Here is an 18,923-nt window from a genome sequence, read left to right as displayed (position 1 = left end):
GTTCATCCTGTTGGAATGGTCACCTCCCCATCTGTAAGCCCCCATATGAGGAGAGCATGGGGGGGGGTTGAACCTAGGCAGAAAAGATAAGGAAGGGGGCTGCCACATGGGCAGCACCTCACAGGGAAAGGACATCCATAAGGGGCTGCCATGTGGGCAGCACAGCAGCCTTTCAGAGGCGCTTTAAGGGATGTCTGTACGGGCTGGAACAGGCCCCAAATAGAGGCGGTGGCACTGACATCAGCAGGGGTGTGCAGACCCAGGACAAGTGGCGCCACTGTACGGAGCAGTACGGAGGGTGTGTAGACCCACGAGGCCTGTTGGAGCAGCAAAGGAGGCTGCCATGAGGCAGGGACCTGACTTTATATAGGCTGGGCCCTTGCCTTGATTGGAGGGCCAAGGCCCTAGAAGAGTGGGCCGGTTTGTGAGCCCTAATAGGGCTGGACCAGCCACAGACTGGTCAGCCAGTTTGGTGCAGGCTGGTCGGTTTTTGCCAGCCCCCTTGGGGGCCTATAAAAGGAGGGCCTCCAGCCCTCATTCTTCATCTTTTGGAGCAGCCCTCAGGACAGCAGACAGGAGCAGAAAAGGGGGAGCCTTAGGCCTATATTCAGGAGGACAAGGTGACCTAGAAGAAGCTGCAGACTGAGCTAGAGTGGCTGCCCACCTAGGCTGGCTTCTGGACAGCAAGGTGGAAGGGATCTAGACAGAGAGTCTACATATGCTCGAGGTGGAGCACGCGGGCTCAGAGATCTAGAAGTGTCAGGCTTGTAGTAGAAAGACCTTTTGGTATTGTACCCTGTCCTAGTTTCTAGACGGACGGAAATATGAAGTGTTGCTTCTATATTTGTCTCTGAGCATTGTCTATTTATTAGCTTGCACATCTATGCACATAAGTTAAGAAGTTTGTGATTCCACACCCCACATCACACTGTGTGAGCTCCCGGGCATTACTATCAGTCTTCCGCCGTGCGTACCCTCTGTTGGGTCATTTCTAACATGGTATTAGAGCCCAAGTAGGAGGCTCACAGGTGTGGGAGCCTGAAGGCAGGGACCTTGCTGAAGGATGGCCCTGATTTAGACGCTCTTGGGAATCAACTTCCACAAGTGGAGGATTGTGCCCTTGCGAGAAGGAGGGTGACTCAGGTTCAGTCAGGTGTTTTTTGAGTTCCGGTCTACTGAAAATTGAGTTTGGTTGACTTTGCTGTGTGGTATTACAGTAGAGATGTCAACCTCTACAGCCTCTTCAGCCCCTGCTCTCCCTTCCTCCTCCCCCAGTTTTCTCTCATTCACTATCCCTAACTTCGGAGAGTCTGGGAAACTAGACGGGACCAACTACCCGATGTGGAAGGTGAAAATCCGGAGCCATTTAGTGGCTCAGAAGTTGTGGAAGCTCACAACGGGAGTGGACCGAAGCCAGAGGACAAGGTGGACAGGCAAGGGAAGATAGTCATGGCAGTAGACAAAGAGGAGCTCGAAGCTTGGGAAGATAGAGATGGCCATGCCCTGGCATTAATCATAGGGACTATGGCGGACTCTGCCCTTCCACATATCCAGATGACCGAGACATCAGTAGAGGCGTGGGTCACTCTGAAGGATCTATACGAGACAGACAACACCTCCCGGATTTTGCTTCTTCAGCATCAACTCTACAATCTTGATATGGAAGAAGGAGATACGGTACATAGTCACTTGACGAGGGTCAAGGTGGTGAGGGATCAACTGGCGGCAGTTGGTTAGAAGACAGACTCATGCCATTTGGCCTTGATGGTACTGAGGAGGCTACCTCGGAGTTTCAAGAGCTTTGTTACGATCGTGACAGTAGGACAGATGACCAAACCTGTGACGTTTGAGGATTTGGGTCCATTACTACTATAGGAGGAAGCTCGGGATAAGCTCTACAAAGATGACAAAGACGACAAGGCGATGCTGGCGAAGGATTACTTTGGCAAAGGAAAGGGCAAGCCTAACGGTGGCAAGTCCAAGAAAGACGACTCTGACGACGAGGAGACTTCGAAGAGGAAGCAGAAGAAGTGCTTCTACTGTGATACGCCTGGACATTTTGCAAAGGACTGTAGAGAGAAAAAGGCGGATCGGAAAAATAAAAAGGAGTCCGACTCAGATTCAGAGGGAGAGGCCAAAGTGGATGTGGTTATCAAAGAGTTGTTCCTGGTGACATTACTGAGTGTTAGGGACGTCATGGGGCGTCCAAAAGTGAAGGTTTTTTTGTGAAAGGTATTTGCGGTATTCTTTGTGCTGCAAGAGTCGATGTTGTATGGTTATTGGTTGGAACATAGTATTGCATTTGCAAGTTGGAATTCATTTTTGCTTTTCATTTGCTCCTAAACTTTGCGTTGTGCATTGGATTTCGAACGTTTAAGCACATTGATGTTTTGTTGTTGTGGTTATTTGCGATGTAGTTTGTGGTGCTGAAGGGGTGTATTATTAAATAGTTCATTGTATTACCCAATATGTGTGACGTGTTGTTGCAGGTTGGTATTAAATGTCATGTGGTTTTGTGGTCCCATCATTGGGATGCCTTTTGAAAGTCAAGATGTTTCTTACTGAAATCAAGCCATATTTTGTTTTTGGGTATGGTTCCTGGTAATGCGCATGGATGTGATCGCTGAATTTTACTTGTGAGAGTTGTATTCTTGAACAATTGCTTGAATGGCCCAACTTGTGTATGGCATGATGTTTAGGTTGCTTTCGTAGATTGCTTTGTTCCTTCACATTAGTGAGATAGGCATCCATGTTACCACCCTCATCAAGCTTCAAATCTTTCAACTGCTTGCGGAGATAGGCAACCCTCGCCTCATTCTGCACTTGATACAAAGATGCAAGCTGATCCCATGCTGTCTTGCAGGACCGGATGTGAGGGATTATAACCCGTTTCACTGAAAGAGCAATCAAGGCATGTGCTTTGGCATCACGACTGTCCCACTGAATCTGCTCCTGTGTAGGAGGCAAAGTACCTGTAACAGGAGCTGCAGGTGTTCTAGAAGTAGCATTAGAACCATCACCCGAAGACCCATCACCTGAAGTAGAACCAGAGGCAGTAGGTGTAGCACCAAAAGTGGCTGGCCTCAGAACCTGAAACAATATGCCATAAATTCCAAAAGGCAGCAGCAAGCTCTAATTAAGAGAATCAGCTGGTGTAGGGCCTCAAAATGCAATAGCAATCCACACGTGTGAAAATCGGCTGGTGTAGAGACTCATGTGGGTGTTGCAGTGGCAGGTCGGTGACTTCAAGTGCTCCAGAATGCAAAAAACAGATCATGAAACAGGTCTGTACTGTAGGGCAGAGTCAATGAATGCACCGTACAGCGGATAAATGCACCGTACAGCTGCAATAAATGCATGGAATTCTCCGTACAGCAGCAGAACTGTCCGTACAGCAGCAACAATCTGGTATGGCTCACACCTGTGACAGGTGTAATAAGTGCTCCGTACAAGGTCCGTACACTGTCATAAACACATCTGACAGTTCCGTACAGGGTGTATGGCTGTCCGTACAGCAGCAAAAACCCACACGTGTGAAAGGCGGCTGCAGCAGCAGGTGTAAACAGCTCCGAATTCTTGAAGGAAGGCTGTAGATGTGCCGAAAAACAGCAGTAGATACCCAAACAAAAGTTGCCTATGCTGCAGCAGCACCAGGGAGTTGATTTCCCATGACAAAACTCCTCCAAATGCCCTCGGGTGAGCACATGTGCAGACGAACAGCAAGAATAGGCCGCCAAACAGCCATCAATGAGCAATGGAAGGCTCAAGGTGGCTGGAAATGGTTGAGGGGAAGATCCTTGACTTGCTCTGATACCACTGTTGGACAAAGGGAGCCTAGAATGGGTGATGGAAGACCAAAAACGAGATGTTGTATTGAAAATGCTGCAACAACAAGTGTGAAGGCTCAAGGGTGAGCCAACATAACAAAACCCTAGGGCTAACTGCCCTAACTAGACTAAGCGTTCTGACTGACCTAGGTGGTACATGTACTAACTATACCAATAGTCCTAATTGACTATAACTAGGTCTACAAGGCACATACCAAGGAATAAGTGGCACCTATGGATAGCCCATAGAATGGCCTACAATATTGACCACTGCCTTAGGAAATATAAATATTTCTAATAACCCCTTGCAGTGACGATGTTACAATGTACAAGGTGGATACCAATCACCAAAAGGATACAAGTTTAAAGATTTGAAAAAATGCTCAAACTTTGGATGAGGTAATGCTTTGGTGAAGAGATCCGCCACATTCTGCTGTGGTTTTTTTAATGGAGTGGCAAGTCCGCCAACTCCCAAGTGTGGCTCTTCTTAATGGAGTCAATCTCCGCTTGCATTGCCTGGGGCCATAATAGCTATTCCATATGCAATGAAGTCAATACGTAGGCCATCATAATATTTTGCACGGCCATTGTGAAACTTTAGGGATTGCGTGTTCGACCCCAATGGTATTGATCAGTATGCAGGACTTACGGCGTGGTGAGTGTGAGAGATTGGGTGGAAGCTTGTTAGGTACATCATATAGTGTGCGTGCATAAGAGTGCCAAAGTGTGGTGTCCATACGAGGAGTGGTGCTTGTTTCTCAAGAAACTTCCACCAAAAGTCTTTAGAGTTGTTACTAAACAAAATTTATGTTAACTCCTCTTTCTGGCAAATGAAAGCCTTCTTCTTCCGACGTACTGGATGCCGATACTCACTTATCATCTCAGTCTCTCTCGGAAGACGATGCTTAGTCTTGAATCTGAGTTGCAGGCAGTGTAAAGCCTTGTGCTCAGCACCATCGTACCATCTATTGCAAGGTATTGAGCCAAGAGGCGATGGGCGAATGGAGCGAGTGGGGTGTGTGAAAGTGTGTAGAGCAGCTTCATTGAGGGAGTGGGTGATCAGGGCGGCTCAATCCTCTAGGAGCGGTATGTGATCAATGTATGCGAGTAAGTTGGAAAGGCGTGCAAAGTACTCAGGTGAGAAATTTGGATTACTTTTTGATTAGCCTTCTCCTTTAGTGCTAGCCTTCGTCATGGCTGAGTCTGCCCTTCATCTCCGGAGTGCATACAGAAACTCAGTATGAAGACTTTGTATAAATGGATGCTCAAGTATGTGTGGGTGTGTGGATTTGTATGTGTCAGAGCATATTTTTATTCTATGGTCTACACCCACTATTGGGCGCTGATGACGTCAGTGGGGATGTCATAGTAGCTAGTCCCTACTATGCGTGATGGAGTTTATGGTTTTCAATCTTATGAGGGACTATCGTGAGATTGAAACTGCACTATGTTGTGTTTTTAGAGGATGAGTTTGGGAGTGTTCCTAGATTCATGTAGGTATATGTGTAGTGTCGTGGTATGCATCATAAGGCGTGGGGTGGATTTACTAAAACTTAGATAGGTGTGGTCCACTGGTGGAGGTGGTGTTGAGACAAATGTGTGATATGTGAGGTGAAGGCAGGGAATCCCATGAGAAATTCAACTACATTGGATCCCCCCCCATGGGGAAAACAAGTGAAACCAATTGAAGAGAGCCATCGACCTATACTTTTATAAATGATCATGAATCCTTCCCATGCTTAGAAGTGCCTGCCCATGATCATATCATGATCATGTATCTTGCCCATGTCTGGAAGGGCATGCCCATAATATGCGACTGGTGCTCATCCATCTACAGGGACTTGGGACATCCCATCCTCGTCTAAGCGATATCAGAAGCGTGCCTGTCCTGGCATTGGAAGCCCCCCCACCAAGAGAACTTCCCTATGAGTCAGAAATCCATGATGTTTGGGGTATAGGACTGCTTATGGTGACTTCATCCTCCTCGCGTAGGTCTCTAGCAAAGTGTTTTCTCAGGAGGGTGGTGACATACTCCTATGAAGAGGTCCTCTTGAAAAGGGCATTGAATTCGAATCCACAAAAATCAGGCATGTGTGTCGCGCCTCTCGACGGATATGGTCGCAATGAGAGACGATGTGTAAAGAACTGCCACTCCCCTTGATCCCCATACTCCACATGTTTCACAAGTCTTGTCTCGAAATGCTTCCTCCCAAGTGTATCCATTGACAATAGGCAAAAGTGGTGCTCCTGGGGTCTCTATATAAAAGGCTACATCTCGTCTTGTGTAAGACTCTGAGAGATTCCTTGGATCTGACCATAGGTTACCCTTATAGTTTCAAAGAACGTGGAGGTTAGGGTCTCGGTACTCACATGGAATGGAGTTTTACAAGGAAGAGATCAACTCTATATTGAAATATGGAAGACATGACTACCTTAGAGAGGGAGAGGCACATGACATGCATAATGAGGATGAGCTCACATTATCCGGAATTGGAAAGATGCAGGTAAGAGGCAAAGGTCTCACGAGAAGACAAACCTACAAGATATGCCCAGGAGGGGAAGTAGAAAATGACATCTCTACTATCTATATCAGGGAGAAACACAGTATTAATGCCATATCACCCAACAACCTCCAAGGCCTTTTTGGCCAGCGCGCCAAATTGTAGGCAGACAAGGAAGAAAATGGTCTCAAGTTTTGATCAGACTCAACTAGACTTGGACTTCACACTGCAAGAGCTAAAGGAGGTTGTTTTTGCCATGGCAGAAGGTAAAACTCCTGGTGAAGACGGTCTACCTATGGAATTCTATGAGTTTTTTTGGGATACTGTTGGTCCTTGCTTGCTCAAACTCTGGCAGGAATGTACTGTTGTGGGCAGCTTACCAGCCCATTTGAATGGAGGGGTAATTAACCTAATTCCAAAAGAAGGTGAGAGACAAAATTAAAAATTGGAGGCCCTTAACAATGCTCAACTAGAGCTACAAGATTTTTTCAAAGGCTTTGGCTTTGAGACTCAAGAATAAGATGGATAAATGGATTCTTCAAGAACAGAAAGGATTTGTAGAGCAGACACATCTTGGTGGCAATGATCAATTTGTGGGAGGGCTGTGCTCATGCTGAAGAGACATGACAAGATGTATACTTTATCAAGATTGATTTTGACAAAGCTTATGATAGATTAAATTGGGCATTGCACCAAGGTTCATTTCTTTTGTGAAATTACTCCTTAAAAGTGCATCTGCCCAGCTCTGCATTAATGGAGAAATGTCCTAGCCTTTGCTAAACGTTCTATCAGATAAGGCTGCCCTCTTGCCCCTTTGTTATATGCTATTGCTGCAGACTCCCTGGGCTGGTTAATTAAGGACCAAGTAGACAAAGATGCATTAAAAAGAGTTGAACTACCATCGGGAAACAATTGGTGACACAATAGTTTGCAGACGATACAAATCTCATGATTAGAAATACCCCCCAATACATAGAGAATGCTCTAAAGTGTGTGGACATAGAGAATGATTAGAAATACCCCCCAATACATAGAGAAATACCATCTGTCTTGCCTCTGGATATAAGGTTAATCATCTAAAAATGGGTTATGCTGTTCTCTCTGGTAAGGATCATGAGCAACTAAAGGCATGAGGGTGTAAGCCGATTTCTCAATGACTAATTTTTAGACTTCTGGGCATACTTATGGGATTCAAAGTTAGCATGAAAGCAAGGTGGGATTGGTTTTTAAATAGATTTAGAAACTAGCTGGATAGAGGAGAGGTTTTCAGGCTAACCTGGCGGGAAGAAGAGTGATTTTAAATCATTGTATCTATCCTATATCTATTTTTTATTTATTATGTTGGTGCCCTTCTCAATCTGGACTGGAGAAGTTTATTAGGCTATGCAGATCCTTTTTTGGGGAGACAATGACACTAAGAGAAGAATATCCAAAGTCAGGTGGTCCTTCTGCACAAGACCCAAGAGTGAAGGAGGTTTGGGAGTCATTAATGTACAACAAGCTGCTTATAAATTATCAGCCACTTGGATCATAAAGGCAATCTCTAATCCTGACAGGGACTGGGCTAAACTATTACTCAGAAACTTCAATTTTGTCAGACCTATCAGGGCTCCCGAATGGAGGGACTTCCCCATGCTTTTAGCCATCTGCAACCTTGAATCTTGCAGAACTAAGGGGAGTTAGCTTTGGAAATCACTGTGGTCTGCGTTTGAGCAAATCAAAGGACTCATTGTCTTCTTTGGGGAAGGGTCATTCATGGATCTAGATTCTATTTGGATCTTTGCTATTTTCAAAAACAAACCTCTAAATGATGATGAACTTCTAAAGGCTTGGCAACTCTTTAAAAAAGAATTGTAGACCTGGGATCAACTATGGAACAGAGAATACTTCATGTGGAAAGAGTGGCACAAAATTAGAAGGGAGTTTAGGCTTTCTAATGAAGATCAGGCCCTGATCATGGAGTTATGGGATGGAGACATCACTTCGAAAGGGGGCTGAGTATTAATATATGACAGGAATTCAGTTGGGTAGGAACCTCCCATTTTTCACCCATACCTACTCCTTCAGATAGTATTGAGGAACTTTATCCTACGTTGAACCACAGGTGGAATTTATCTGATAATGCCTTTAAGTGGAATAACAGATTTGGTTTGTTATGGGACAAGCAAATCCCTGAGAAAATGTCCACTCTCCTATGGCTTATGATGCAGAAAGGAGTATGGACAAGCTGCAGAAGCCTAAGGATAGGCAAGGGAGATGCGTCATGCAAGAAATGCCCTGACAAACAGGAAGATGTGTTCCACCTTTTTGTTTCCTGCCCCAGAGCTAGAAGAGTGTGTAAATTTGTTCAGAGACATTTAGGGGAGCCACTCAATTGGAAGGCTACACTTCTGGGGGATGAACTGAAGACTTCATATGCCATGGACTTGGGTTAGAGCTCATGCGCTTTGGTACAAATGGATAGCCAGAAATGCTTTTCAGTTTAATGATGAGCTCATTGCTGCTGAACTCTTAATTTGCTCACTGGTTTTACAGCTATGCACACTGTTTCAAAGTCAGACTTCTTTGCTGTCTGCCCCAGGCTAAATTTCTGCTTGACCAGGACATTCAAAACTACAATGAAGAAATTGATCAGCTTCACTTGGAGATACAAGAACACCATCAACTCTTTTCACGATGAGATGCTACCCCCCAAGATCTTTGACAATATGTTCTTCCCCCTCTTTTCCCTGGTAAGGATGAACCCGTGGAGTAATCAGACCACTTACCAGATACTTCCAGTCTGCTACAGCACGTTATATTTTGTCTCAGTTTACCTCCTTGGAGGGAATATTGTCTCGTTTACCTCCTTGGAGGGAATTTTGTCTCAGTTTATACCTCCTTGGAGGGAATTTGGTCTGAACAACAGGAGTATGATTGTATATATCTTCTGAATGTAATGCAACAAAGCTTTACTTTTGCCCCCAAAAAAAAATCCAGTTAGTACATCTTGCTCTAAGAATGGCCTCTATATAATCATCAAAAAGTCTTGAAAAGTGATATTATTGCCCATAAAAGTGTTGAAATAAACGCCAAATTGAGGTCCGTTCTTGCACCAGCTCTCCAAGAGACTGCTGGACCTGGATTCATGGGTGGTTGGAGGACATTTCGATCAATAAGACTTGGGCCTGCCCCAAGCTGATGTGAGCCAGATTGGACAGGGGATACTGGTATCAGCAGTTCAACATTAGGCTACTGCATCATGATTGGAGAATTTTGTGTTTCTTTTCCTAACAAGAAGCAACCAACATTAGCACTTTCATCAACAGAACTAAACTATTAAGATGCTATGGTTAGGATGGATCTTGGATAACACGGGTTCTTCTCAAGGTGATTTGACCATCTTGAGGTAGATCCAGAGCAAAGACATCAATCTGCTGTACTTCCCAGCAACCAAAATGCAGCGACCATCTTCACAAAGTCACTCATTTGAAAGCCTCATAAACACCTGCTGCATCTGACCATTGTGATGCCAAAAATTGATATTTTTAATTGGGCATTGGTATTGTTTTTCTCTATGTTTAATAAGAGTTTGAGTATCAAGTGATAGCCTAGCGGCTCTCTTTTATTTCTATTTTCTAAGATATTGTATGGGATTGAGAGGATGAGTGGAATGGATTATTGTAAATACCATAGGTATGAATTATAAATACCTTGGTATGAGGTGAGAGTTATTTGTGTATGGGATATTATGGGGTTTTAAGAAAATAGGAAGAGTGAGTCATCTAAAGAGGTGGGCTCATGTCCATGTGTTCCAATAATATAAGAGAGGCCACATGCCAAGCGTGTGGCTCATGTCCATGTGTTCCAATAATATAAGAGAGGCCACATGCCAAGCGTGTGGAAGGCATGTGGAGGAGTGTGGAGTCAAGAGGAATCCCTTTAGAATTCCCACGTGAAATAAGGAGGATGTGGACATATGGAAAAGAGAGGGTCCCTATGGGCTCCATGTGGAAAGACTCTTGACTTTCTCAATATTTTAAGAGTCTTGAGCATCTTTTGATGGGACACATGGCAAGAGTAGCCAAAAAGGACATGGATGGTGACATACGGGCTTATGTGATTGATGGGGAAAAGAATCTACAGGCAGCAACTGTAAATGGGTGAAGGAGGGTGACAAAATCTCTATAAAAGGAGCCCTCCTCTCCCTTGTTCATGATCTCTTTCACCATTAGGCCTCATGTTGTTGTAGCTCTAGTCTCCTCAAGTCTTTTCCATGAGCCTTCTCTCCCTCTTGTAGATATTCTCTTATGTAGACTCTTGAGTCTATCTCTCTCTAGTTCATTCTCTCTCTATGAGTAGTCGTGGAGCTTCCGCTCCCTCTTGTACATATGAAACCTCTTCTTCTCTCTTGTGTTGGTAGTATTTTGAGTTGCATTGGAGTGGAGTCTCACTCTATTGGTAATGAAGTTCACTTTAGGTTCTCTCTCTTGAGTGTCTCTTTCCTTTTTCCATTGTTTTCTCTTCCAAAGTACTCTAAAGTGTTGTCTATTCGGCCACTCATGTGCATACATGGTTTATCTATTTCCCAAGCCACAAAGGGAGCTCTTCCTTTTCTCATAGGCGACCTCTATGGGACTTGGATTGTTGATGAAGTCTAAGCATGGAGGTAGTATTCTCCCAAGTCAGCACTAGTAGGAGTAGGTGTTTTTCATGACAGTTTGACTCCCTGTCAGTATTTTGCTCATAACTTTTTGCTCCGTCGTCCGATTCGGACGAAACTTATATTAGCGCGAAGCTCTCTTCAAGGATCATCATCCTATGTCTTCAGTTATTGTATTAGATTTCAAACCCAAAAACTATGACTCTGTGTGTGTGACTATTTCTTTTTCAGACAATTTTGACCCCCATCCAGTAAACTGCCCATATCTTTCTGACCGCTTCTCTGTTTCTTATGAAACTTATATCAGAGCGAAGCCCATTTTAAGATGCATCTGGATATGTGTTTGAATATTTTATATCGTGTCTCTGCTGAAAGTTATGGGTCTCTGTGTCTTATGACAGTTTGGAGAGTGTTTTGAGCTAAGTATAAAGGTGTCTATGAAGGAGGTGCAATGTTTCCTCGGAACCTACCCATTTGATCCAATCGGCCCCTTCAAACTCCTTGATATATATCAGTTCATGTCATGTTGAGTCGCAAGATCTTCTTTCAACAACGTATGGCTCTTTTCTTTGGCACAGACCGGCTTGTTGAGATTATGGCCTCCGCTGATCCTTTCCTTCTCCCTATGCTTGAGTATAACATCACTTGGAATGTTACCATCTTCATTCTCATATAAGGGAAGATAGTATGGTGTGGTCTCTTGGTATAAACGCTTCTTTTTAATGTCCCTTTCCCAGTCATGAATATGTCTATCACTCAGTTCGAAAGCAGCAGGAAGTAAAAAGGTGCGTGAAGTTTGTTACCTTCAACTTCATGTCATACCACCATAGTCTAGAGTTTGGACATTAAGGGGGATGTTGGATGTCAATGCTCCATTCTATAAGTTTGAGTTCAGTCCTTAGTTGCTTAATATCTAAGACCTTCACATGAGATAACTTGGACAAGACTTGAGAGAACCTGGTTGATCAAGAAAGAGATCAGCCATTTGCAAATCACTTTGCCAAGGAATTGCATGATCCAATTTATTTAGGTCTAGACGATTCAAGTTGAGAGCACATGTAGGGTACAACCATGTGCCATCCAAGAGTTGCCATATAGTCGGCTCCTGTTGACAAACCCAAGTCGACTATTTCTGGTTGAGCCTGGCAGGGTTCGACCTAGGGCTCTGGTTGGCTATCCGGTATCAAGTTTCCCTCCCCTACTTTACGTTCATTCACACCTCATCCATCCTTGAGCCTTTGTGAATGGATATTAACCTCAGTTTGGAGAGTATGACTTGTAAGAGCACATCAACACCTGTACACTCTTCTGATTCATCCTGTTTTGAAGAAGCATGTTGTAGAAAGAAATCTCCTCTTGTTAATCCATTGTTGATCTTCAAAGTTGTGGACTAGTCTTGTCTATATTTGCACTTTATAGGCAGGTGAGCAGCTAGGGGAATGATGTATTGAAATTATTTCTCCATGATTTTCCCAATTCTTATCTTCTGTCCAAAATAACTCGCAGCTAGAGTTGCAATCTGAGGCAGCATCCCTTGCTATCCCAAATGAGTATGGAGCCTTGATTTCTCGACAAGGTGGGGTTGGCTTGAATGCTCAGACCTCACAGGATGCTACAGGTAGCTTCAATAGTCATAATTTTATTTTTTTAGGCATGACATTTTCTTTTTGTTAGAAGTTTGCAAAATGTGTATGAAGTTCTCATATCTTTCCTGTATATAATGGTTGCCTTGGATTACATTGTGACAGCACAGAATACTATGTATCATTGCCAGCAAACAAGCTAGAGCTTTGGATGGCACTGGAAAGTGGCAGATTCCTCGCTCCTGTCTTCCGGGAGTTGTATTCAGAAAAAGAGGTTTGTATTTGCACCTTTATGCACATTTGACTTGTCTCCTTGCAATGAAAACATCTTTTCCATGACACTTCGTAACAGAGAGCTAAAACAAGTTTCCTTTTGCTAGGAATTCAAGAAAAAGTAAGGTTTATGTACTTCCTGAGAGGATTACATTGCCAACATGACAACATTATGGCTCAATAAAATGAAGTGCAAAAGATGGGAGGGCCAGTATGAGCAAGTCCCAGTCTTGTTGCAATATGAAGAATACATAGGTGGGAGGGCTGAACTAAACCTCTATCCAAGGAGATGAAGAATGCAAAATGTATAGATGAGATGAGCACTAGGAAGGAATGGAGACTAATGGCGGGTGGCGAAGGAATGGAGACTAATGGTGGGTGGCTAAAGAAGAGGAGATCTTCCCATTGGCTGTGCAAATCAAGAGGGGAAGGGTGAGAGAAGAAAGCCACTCATTGGCTGAGACAGGCTGCAAGAAGGCAAGGGGAAGGGGGAAAGAAAAGTCAGGCCATACTGGAAAAAGCAAGAAGTACAGGGGCCTGACTCACGGCTGGAACAACCAGTGGGAAGAAAACAGATGGAGAGGCAAGCTATGGGATGAAGATGTGGAGCAGATGAGAGAAAGCAGCTGCTTGCATGCTAGAATGGGGCTAGGAAGAGAGACGAAGGGGCTGGAGATAGATAAGCACAGGTGCTTGCTTTGAATACATACTTCCTGGAAAGTAGCTCCAAGTAAAAGCACTCCAAGCCAACAGCACAGTGGCACAAAGATCACATGTTATCTTTCAACATAGAAGGAGAGCCCTACAAGTGGATGCGATGTCGGGACATTTGTAGAATGATGGAAAAGAAATCTCCCAATTAGATTTATGCCAGCAAGAAAAGGTCAACTGTGTGATATTTAATTTGGCTTGGATGGATTGTAGACTAATTTGAAAGGGTTGCAAAGACCCTTGTGGAGGTCTTTGCTCTGATAGCTTGATACTTTGAATTCTGTTAGTCCAAGGACTTATTCACAATATCTCTCAGGATCAGATTATAGTCTTTTATAAAATATACTCATATATCATGGTTTTCGTGCCATTGGTATAATCTTGAACAAAGGGTTTTCCTCCCTTCTCTTCCTCACTTACCTACCCTCTCTTTTGTAGTGGCCTCAGATCTCATAGTACACGGGGCATCTAAAGATGAAGTGCTTCTCAGACTCATCTCCTATGGATCACACAAGGTACAAATGCACCTCTCCGTAGATACTCCCTCAACTCGCCCACTCTCAATGTAGAGTTGATGTGATGAAACATGGAACTGCCCAATAGAGATCCTAAGTGGATGTGGGAGGTGGATCCGTGTATACCTTGGGGGATCAATAAAGCCCTCCTCGGAGATGCCAAGCAATGATATATATATATATATATATATATATAGAGAGAGAGAGAGAGAGAGAGAGAGAGAGAGAGAGAGTCTATTAACGTCCACTGGAGACTAAAAGGTCTATGGGACAGCAAGAAACCCTCTAGTACATTTGCTTTAGGGAGGGCACATGGCAGCTCCCAAGGAGTGTAAAAAGCAAAGAGAGAGAGAGAAAGAGAAAGGAAGGAAGAAAGAAAGTTTATTAAAGTCTTCAGAAGACCGATGGGTCTATGAGACTATGAAAAACTTGATACAATGAGCTGTGGTAGTGGAGCTACTAAATGAGCCACACCAATGCAGAATGCAAAAAATGCAAAATGGCAGTACTAAGTCCTAAGTCACGGAGTTCTTTCAACCAAATCACATAGACCCCCACGAGACGAGACCTCCACATGACTGTGACTTGGAGCCTGTGACCCGACAGCTCAGACAGAGGGTTGACACATAAATCATACTTGGGGACATCCCCTCCTTGTTTAGGGTCGGAGCCCGACTGATGGGGGTCACAGTGGCCCTAATTAGATGCAGAGCTACGACCAGGAGACATACCAAGACTGCACCCTTGAGGGGTGGACAGCGCTCTATTGCTCACCTCATGCCTCCACTGCCCGTCGGTCGGGATCTGACTCTAAACAGGGAGGAGATGTCCCCAAGTGTGATCTATGTGTCAACCCTCTGTCTGAGCTGTCGGGTCACAGGCTCCGAGTCACGGTCATGTCGAGGCCTCATCTCGTGGGGGTCCATGTGATCTGGCTGAAAAAACTCCCTGATAGAGCTTTGAGAGGGATCATCCAAGGAAAAAGTCTGTCCTGTCTCAGTGCTCAAAGTATCCTCTCTCGGTGTCTAAGTACCTCATGAATGAAACCTGCCAAACATCGCTGGTCTAGGTAGGAGAGGAATCGGGCCAAAATCCCATAGCTATCTCTGAAGAGGCAGTAGAAACGCCCTCGGATCTCATAGTACACAGAACACCTGAAGATGAAGTGCTCCTGTGTCTCAACCTCTTGCATGTCACACAAAGTGCATATGCGCCTCTCTCTAGGTAGTCTCTCTGCTCTGCCGCTCTCGATACGAAGTCTATGAGAGAGAGAGAGAGAAATTTTATGAGAGTCTTCGGAAAATCGATGGGTCTATGAGACTGAAAGAAAACCTGATACAAAACACAGTAAGGGTGGAGCTACTAAAACGAGCATCATCACCGGTGCTGAATCCGAAGTCTGATTATACATAATCAAATACATCTGGGTGTGACAATGAAAAGAAAAATGACTGGAGCGGAGTGGAATCCTCCATATGTCATGTCATCCTAGTTAGTGCATGGTTGGTGATGGGACGTTGGCGTTCGTCAAGGGGTGCCGTGCGTCTCGGTCTCCTGGAGGAGGCTCGACGCAAGACCAGAGCCACGGTGACTCCCGTGGGACGTATCCCGGGTCTAAACAATGACGGGAGGTCTCCTTGAGTGATTTGTGTGTCCCCTCGATGTCTCGTATGTTGTGCTGCGGTCAATGTCACTCGATGGGAAGAACTCTCTGATCCTGCTGAGGAGAGAGAGATTAACGTCAACACGAGACCTCGCGGGCCTATGGGACAAAGTGCACAGAAAAGCGAACTCATACAAGCCTCAGTGGGCTGGAGCAAAGGGTATGCTAGGACCCTTGCTGAGTACTAATCTATGCTAATAGAATCATAATCATAATCATATCATATCATATCAATCAATCTATCCAGGTGCTAGATGAAACGAAGCTTGGTACATTGATGGCTCTCTAGTGGGCTGTGAAAATATCTCGTATCTGTGTCTGTCGAGCTGTCTCGCGTTGCGGTGGGGGGTGCGGTCTCCTCGCTCTCTGGACTCTCTGGGCTATGTCTAGAGTGATCCCTCGTCTCTGTCGGTCTCATCTGAGGAAAGCTGTGATAGGTCAGACCTCAATAGAGTGTGCTCTGGGGGCTCTTTGTTGCACATGTGGCCGCTGCGTCCCTCTCTCGGCGGTACTGTGTCGACTACTCATCCAGATTGCTCTCATATCGGCTAGCTCCTCTACCTCCACTCCACTGTGTCCGGGGGCTGACTCAAATGCATAGAAGTCTGTGATGTGCCGCTGTGTCCGATCATCCTCTATATCCTGTAGTGGTCTGATCATCCCCTGCTGCTCTCTGATCTGTTGTAGAAGCGCCCACCTGTGTCGCCGCATCTCCATTAGATAGAGTCCGATACAGGCTTGGTCATGGAAATGGATCATTTGTGATAAAGGACCGAAGCCATTCCCTTCTAGGTAGAGGCAGTGGTAGCGTCCTCGAATCTCGTAGTAGGCTGGGTAAACACAAAGAAAATGCTCCTCTGTCTCAACCGCCCCCAGCGTACATAGCGTGCAAATCCATTGCTCTCTAGGTATACCCGCTGCTCTCCCTGCTTCAATCCTCAGCTGATGGGATGAAACCCGCATCTGATCAATGGCAATACTCAGTGCATGAGATACTCCTCTATCCTCCAGATACTGGGGTCTGATAATGAATCCCTCCTCTGATACTCTCAGGAAGTGGTCGCGGTAGAATTGGGTCTTGGTGGGGAGTTCCTGGTCCTCTCCCCAAGTCCAGAACGTGTGAAGCTGGAGGAGGTCTAACCGTATAATACGGTTGATCTCATCTCACGGGATCAACTCAAGAGGTGCATCCATGCTGTACTGAAAGGGGGGAAGCCTATCCATCTGGATACCGTGCCTAGCAAGCCATGTAGATATGCGTGCATACCATGTGTCTGCCCCGCTCCTTGCGAGTCGTCTGGATGACTCTAGGGCCAACCTCGGAAGTCTCCAATGGGGTAAGTCCCACACCCTGTGGATGAAAGTCACTGTCTGAAAGATGGCATCAACTTGGAGAGGTGTCATGGCGAACTCTGCCTATACTATCTCATGTGGAACTGAGGGCTTACATCGGATCATCCTGGATCCCATCGTCACCTGTAGCTACTCGAAGCTCCTCCGATCTGTCCTTTGGAGATCACACCCCCAGAAAGGTGCTACATACATGACAGTTGGTCGCACTAGTGTGTCGAAAAGCCAGCCCTTCGTTGGTGGATCCTGGAAATGCGCCTGGAAACACTGCCGCTCTAGCCTAGCCAAAGCACTACGCCCTCGTGTGAGTTGTGCTATGGCTGCATGCTTCATCATGACGATGGGTCCTATGAAGACTACTCCCAAATATGTGTATGACTGCACTATCTCCACTGGTTTACCACGATAGGTGAAAGTGAGTCGGTTAGTCACTGCTCGTGAGGTGTTGAAGACCATAACCTTAGTTTTTCCAAGGTTGACCATCAGATCTCTCTGTGTGCAAAACACCTCTAAAGCCTCCAGATCTCTTTGTAATCCCTCCGCTGAAGAGGATATAAGGACTATATCATCAGCATATAACAATATATGTATGAGGAGATCCCTTAGTGGTGAGCCAGTCATACAAAGGCACGGGGGCAACGAGCACTAGGGTAGGTAGGATTCAAGAGGCCGCACTCTACTCTAGACCACATTTTCACTTTGAGGGCTATCATTGAGGAGGCGAGATCCGGACATCAGAAAGTCTACACATGCTTCGTAGACTTTCGAAAGGCCTTCGACACTATTCCACGATCCCGCATGATCAAGAGACTACAGGAGATGCAGATACCAGAGATGCTGATTTGGGGTGTGATGAGCTTATATGAGTCAGTCAGAGGTAGGGTCCGTGCCCCAGGCGGCCTATCAGATTGGGTCGAGAGCACCATTGGGGTGAAGCAGGGATGCCCTCTCTCACCGACTCTTTTTGGACTCTACATTGATGAGAACATCTTTCATAGATCGCCTAGGTGGCAAGGATGTCTCTCTCTAGTACCGATCCATAGATCTTGGCCAGTGTGTGGCCAATCATGAGGGTACGATAGTTCCCGGTGTCCATGGGGTCTCTTGCTTTGTGTATCGGTACGATAGTAGTGGTGCTCCACGTCGGTGGGAAGCCATGGCAAATTGCAAGGTTAAACATATGTGCAAGGATTGGTGCTAGGACCTCCTGCCCATGTGCGAAATGCTCTGTCCGAAGGCCTTCGTGATTCTGTGCTTTCAGGTTGTGGAGCCGGCGAAGTACAGCCCGTATATTTTGCGTAGTGAATAGATGATAAGTAGTGGGCCTGGGCATAGTGGACATATCTGGCGGTGTCTCTGCCTCGGGACATCATATAAGGAGCATGCGTAAGTGTGCCACACGTCCGGATCGGTGATGGGGATGGGTGGCTTTCCCTCCGCGAGGAATCCCCACCCAGTGGTTGGGTCTCCTCTGCGGAATGATCTTATGATCTCATCCATCCTATGTGTGAGGAAGGCTCGTCTCTTATGGCGTGTCAGCCGTTGAAAGATCCTGTGTGCCTCGTGTGGCGTCAATTGACCCAAGACTCGCTCTCGTGTGAGGTAGGCATGCATTTCTCTACACTCATCATCAAACCAAGGGTTTTGAGGCATCTTCCCATCTCGTACCCGTGAAGATTGGGTCGTAGGAAAGGATCTGGTGGCAGCATCCTATATCACTGTGACAAGGGTAGCTGAGGCGTGGGCGAGGTCTAGATCAGCCTCCAATAAGGCCGGAAGCTTTCTGGCTAAGTGACACACATACACTGGATCCAAGGCACAATCAAAGTGAATTTGGATATGGGTAGCGGTAGGAACT

The 18,923-nt window shown here is 45.5% G+C and overlaps 1 protein-coding gene across 5 annotated transcripts in view; it reads left to right on the top strand.

Annotated features, from left to right (window-relative positions):
• The window catches only part of LOC147886559 (uncharacterized), a 178,489-nt gene that overhangs the window by 57,347 nt on the left and 102,219 nt on the right, over positions 1-18,923 (top strand). For 4 of the 5 annotated variants that reach the window (XM_087395698.1, XM_087395697.1, XM_087395696.1 and 1 more), the window contains exons 4-5: positions 12,477-12,588; positions 12,724-12,827. The exons of the other annotated variant lie outside the window; for it this stretch is intronic. In XM_087395698.1, the coding sequence (XP_087251824.1) occupies positions 12,477-12,588; positions 12,724-12,827 (216 nt within the window). The remainder of the gene's footprint in view (positions 1-12,476; positions 12,589-12,723; positions 12,828-18,923) is intronic. 5 annotated transcript variants of the gene reach the window in all.

Source organism: Dipteris shenzhenensis, chromosome 24 (genome assembly GCF_047967505.1).
Source record: "Dipteris shenzhenensis isolate YYH24624 ecotype China chromosome 24, Dip_SZ_1.0, whole genome shotgun sequence".
Lineage (NCBI taxonomy): Eukaryota > Viridiplantae > Streptophyta > Polypodiopsida > Gleicheniales > Dipteridaceae > Dipteris > Dipteris shenzhenensis.
Note: the sequence above shows the minus strand (reverse complement) of the source record. Positions and strands in the feature narration are given on the sequence as shown.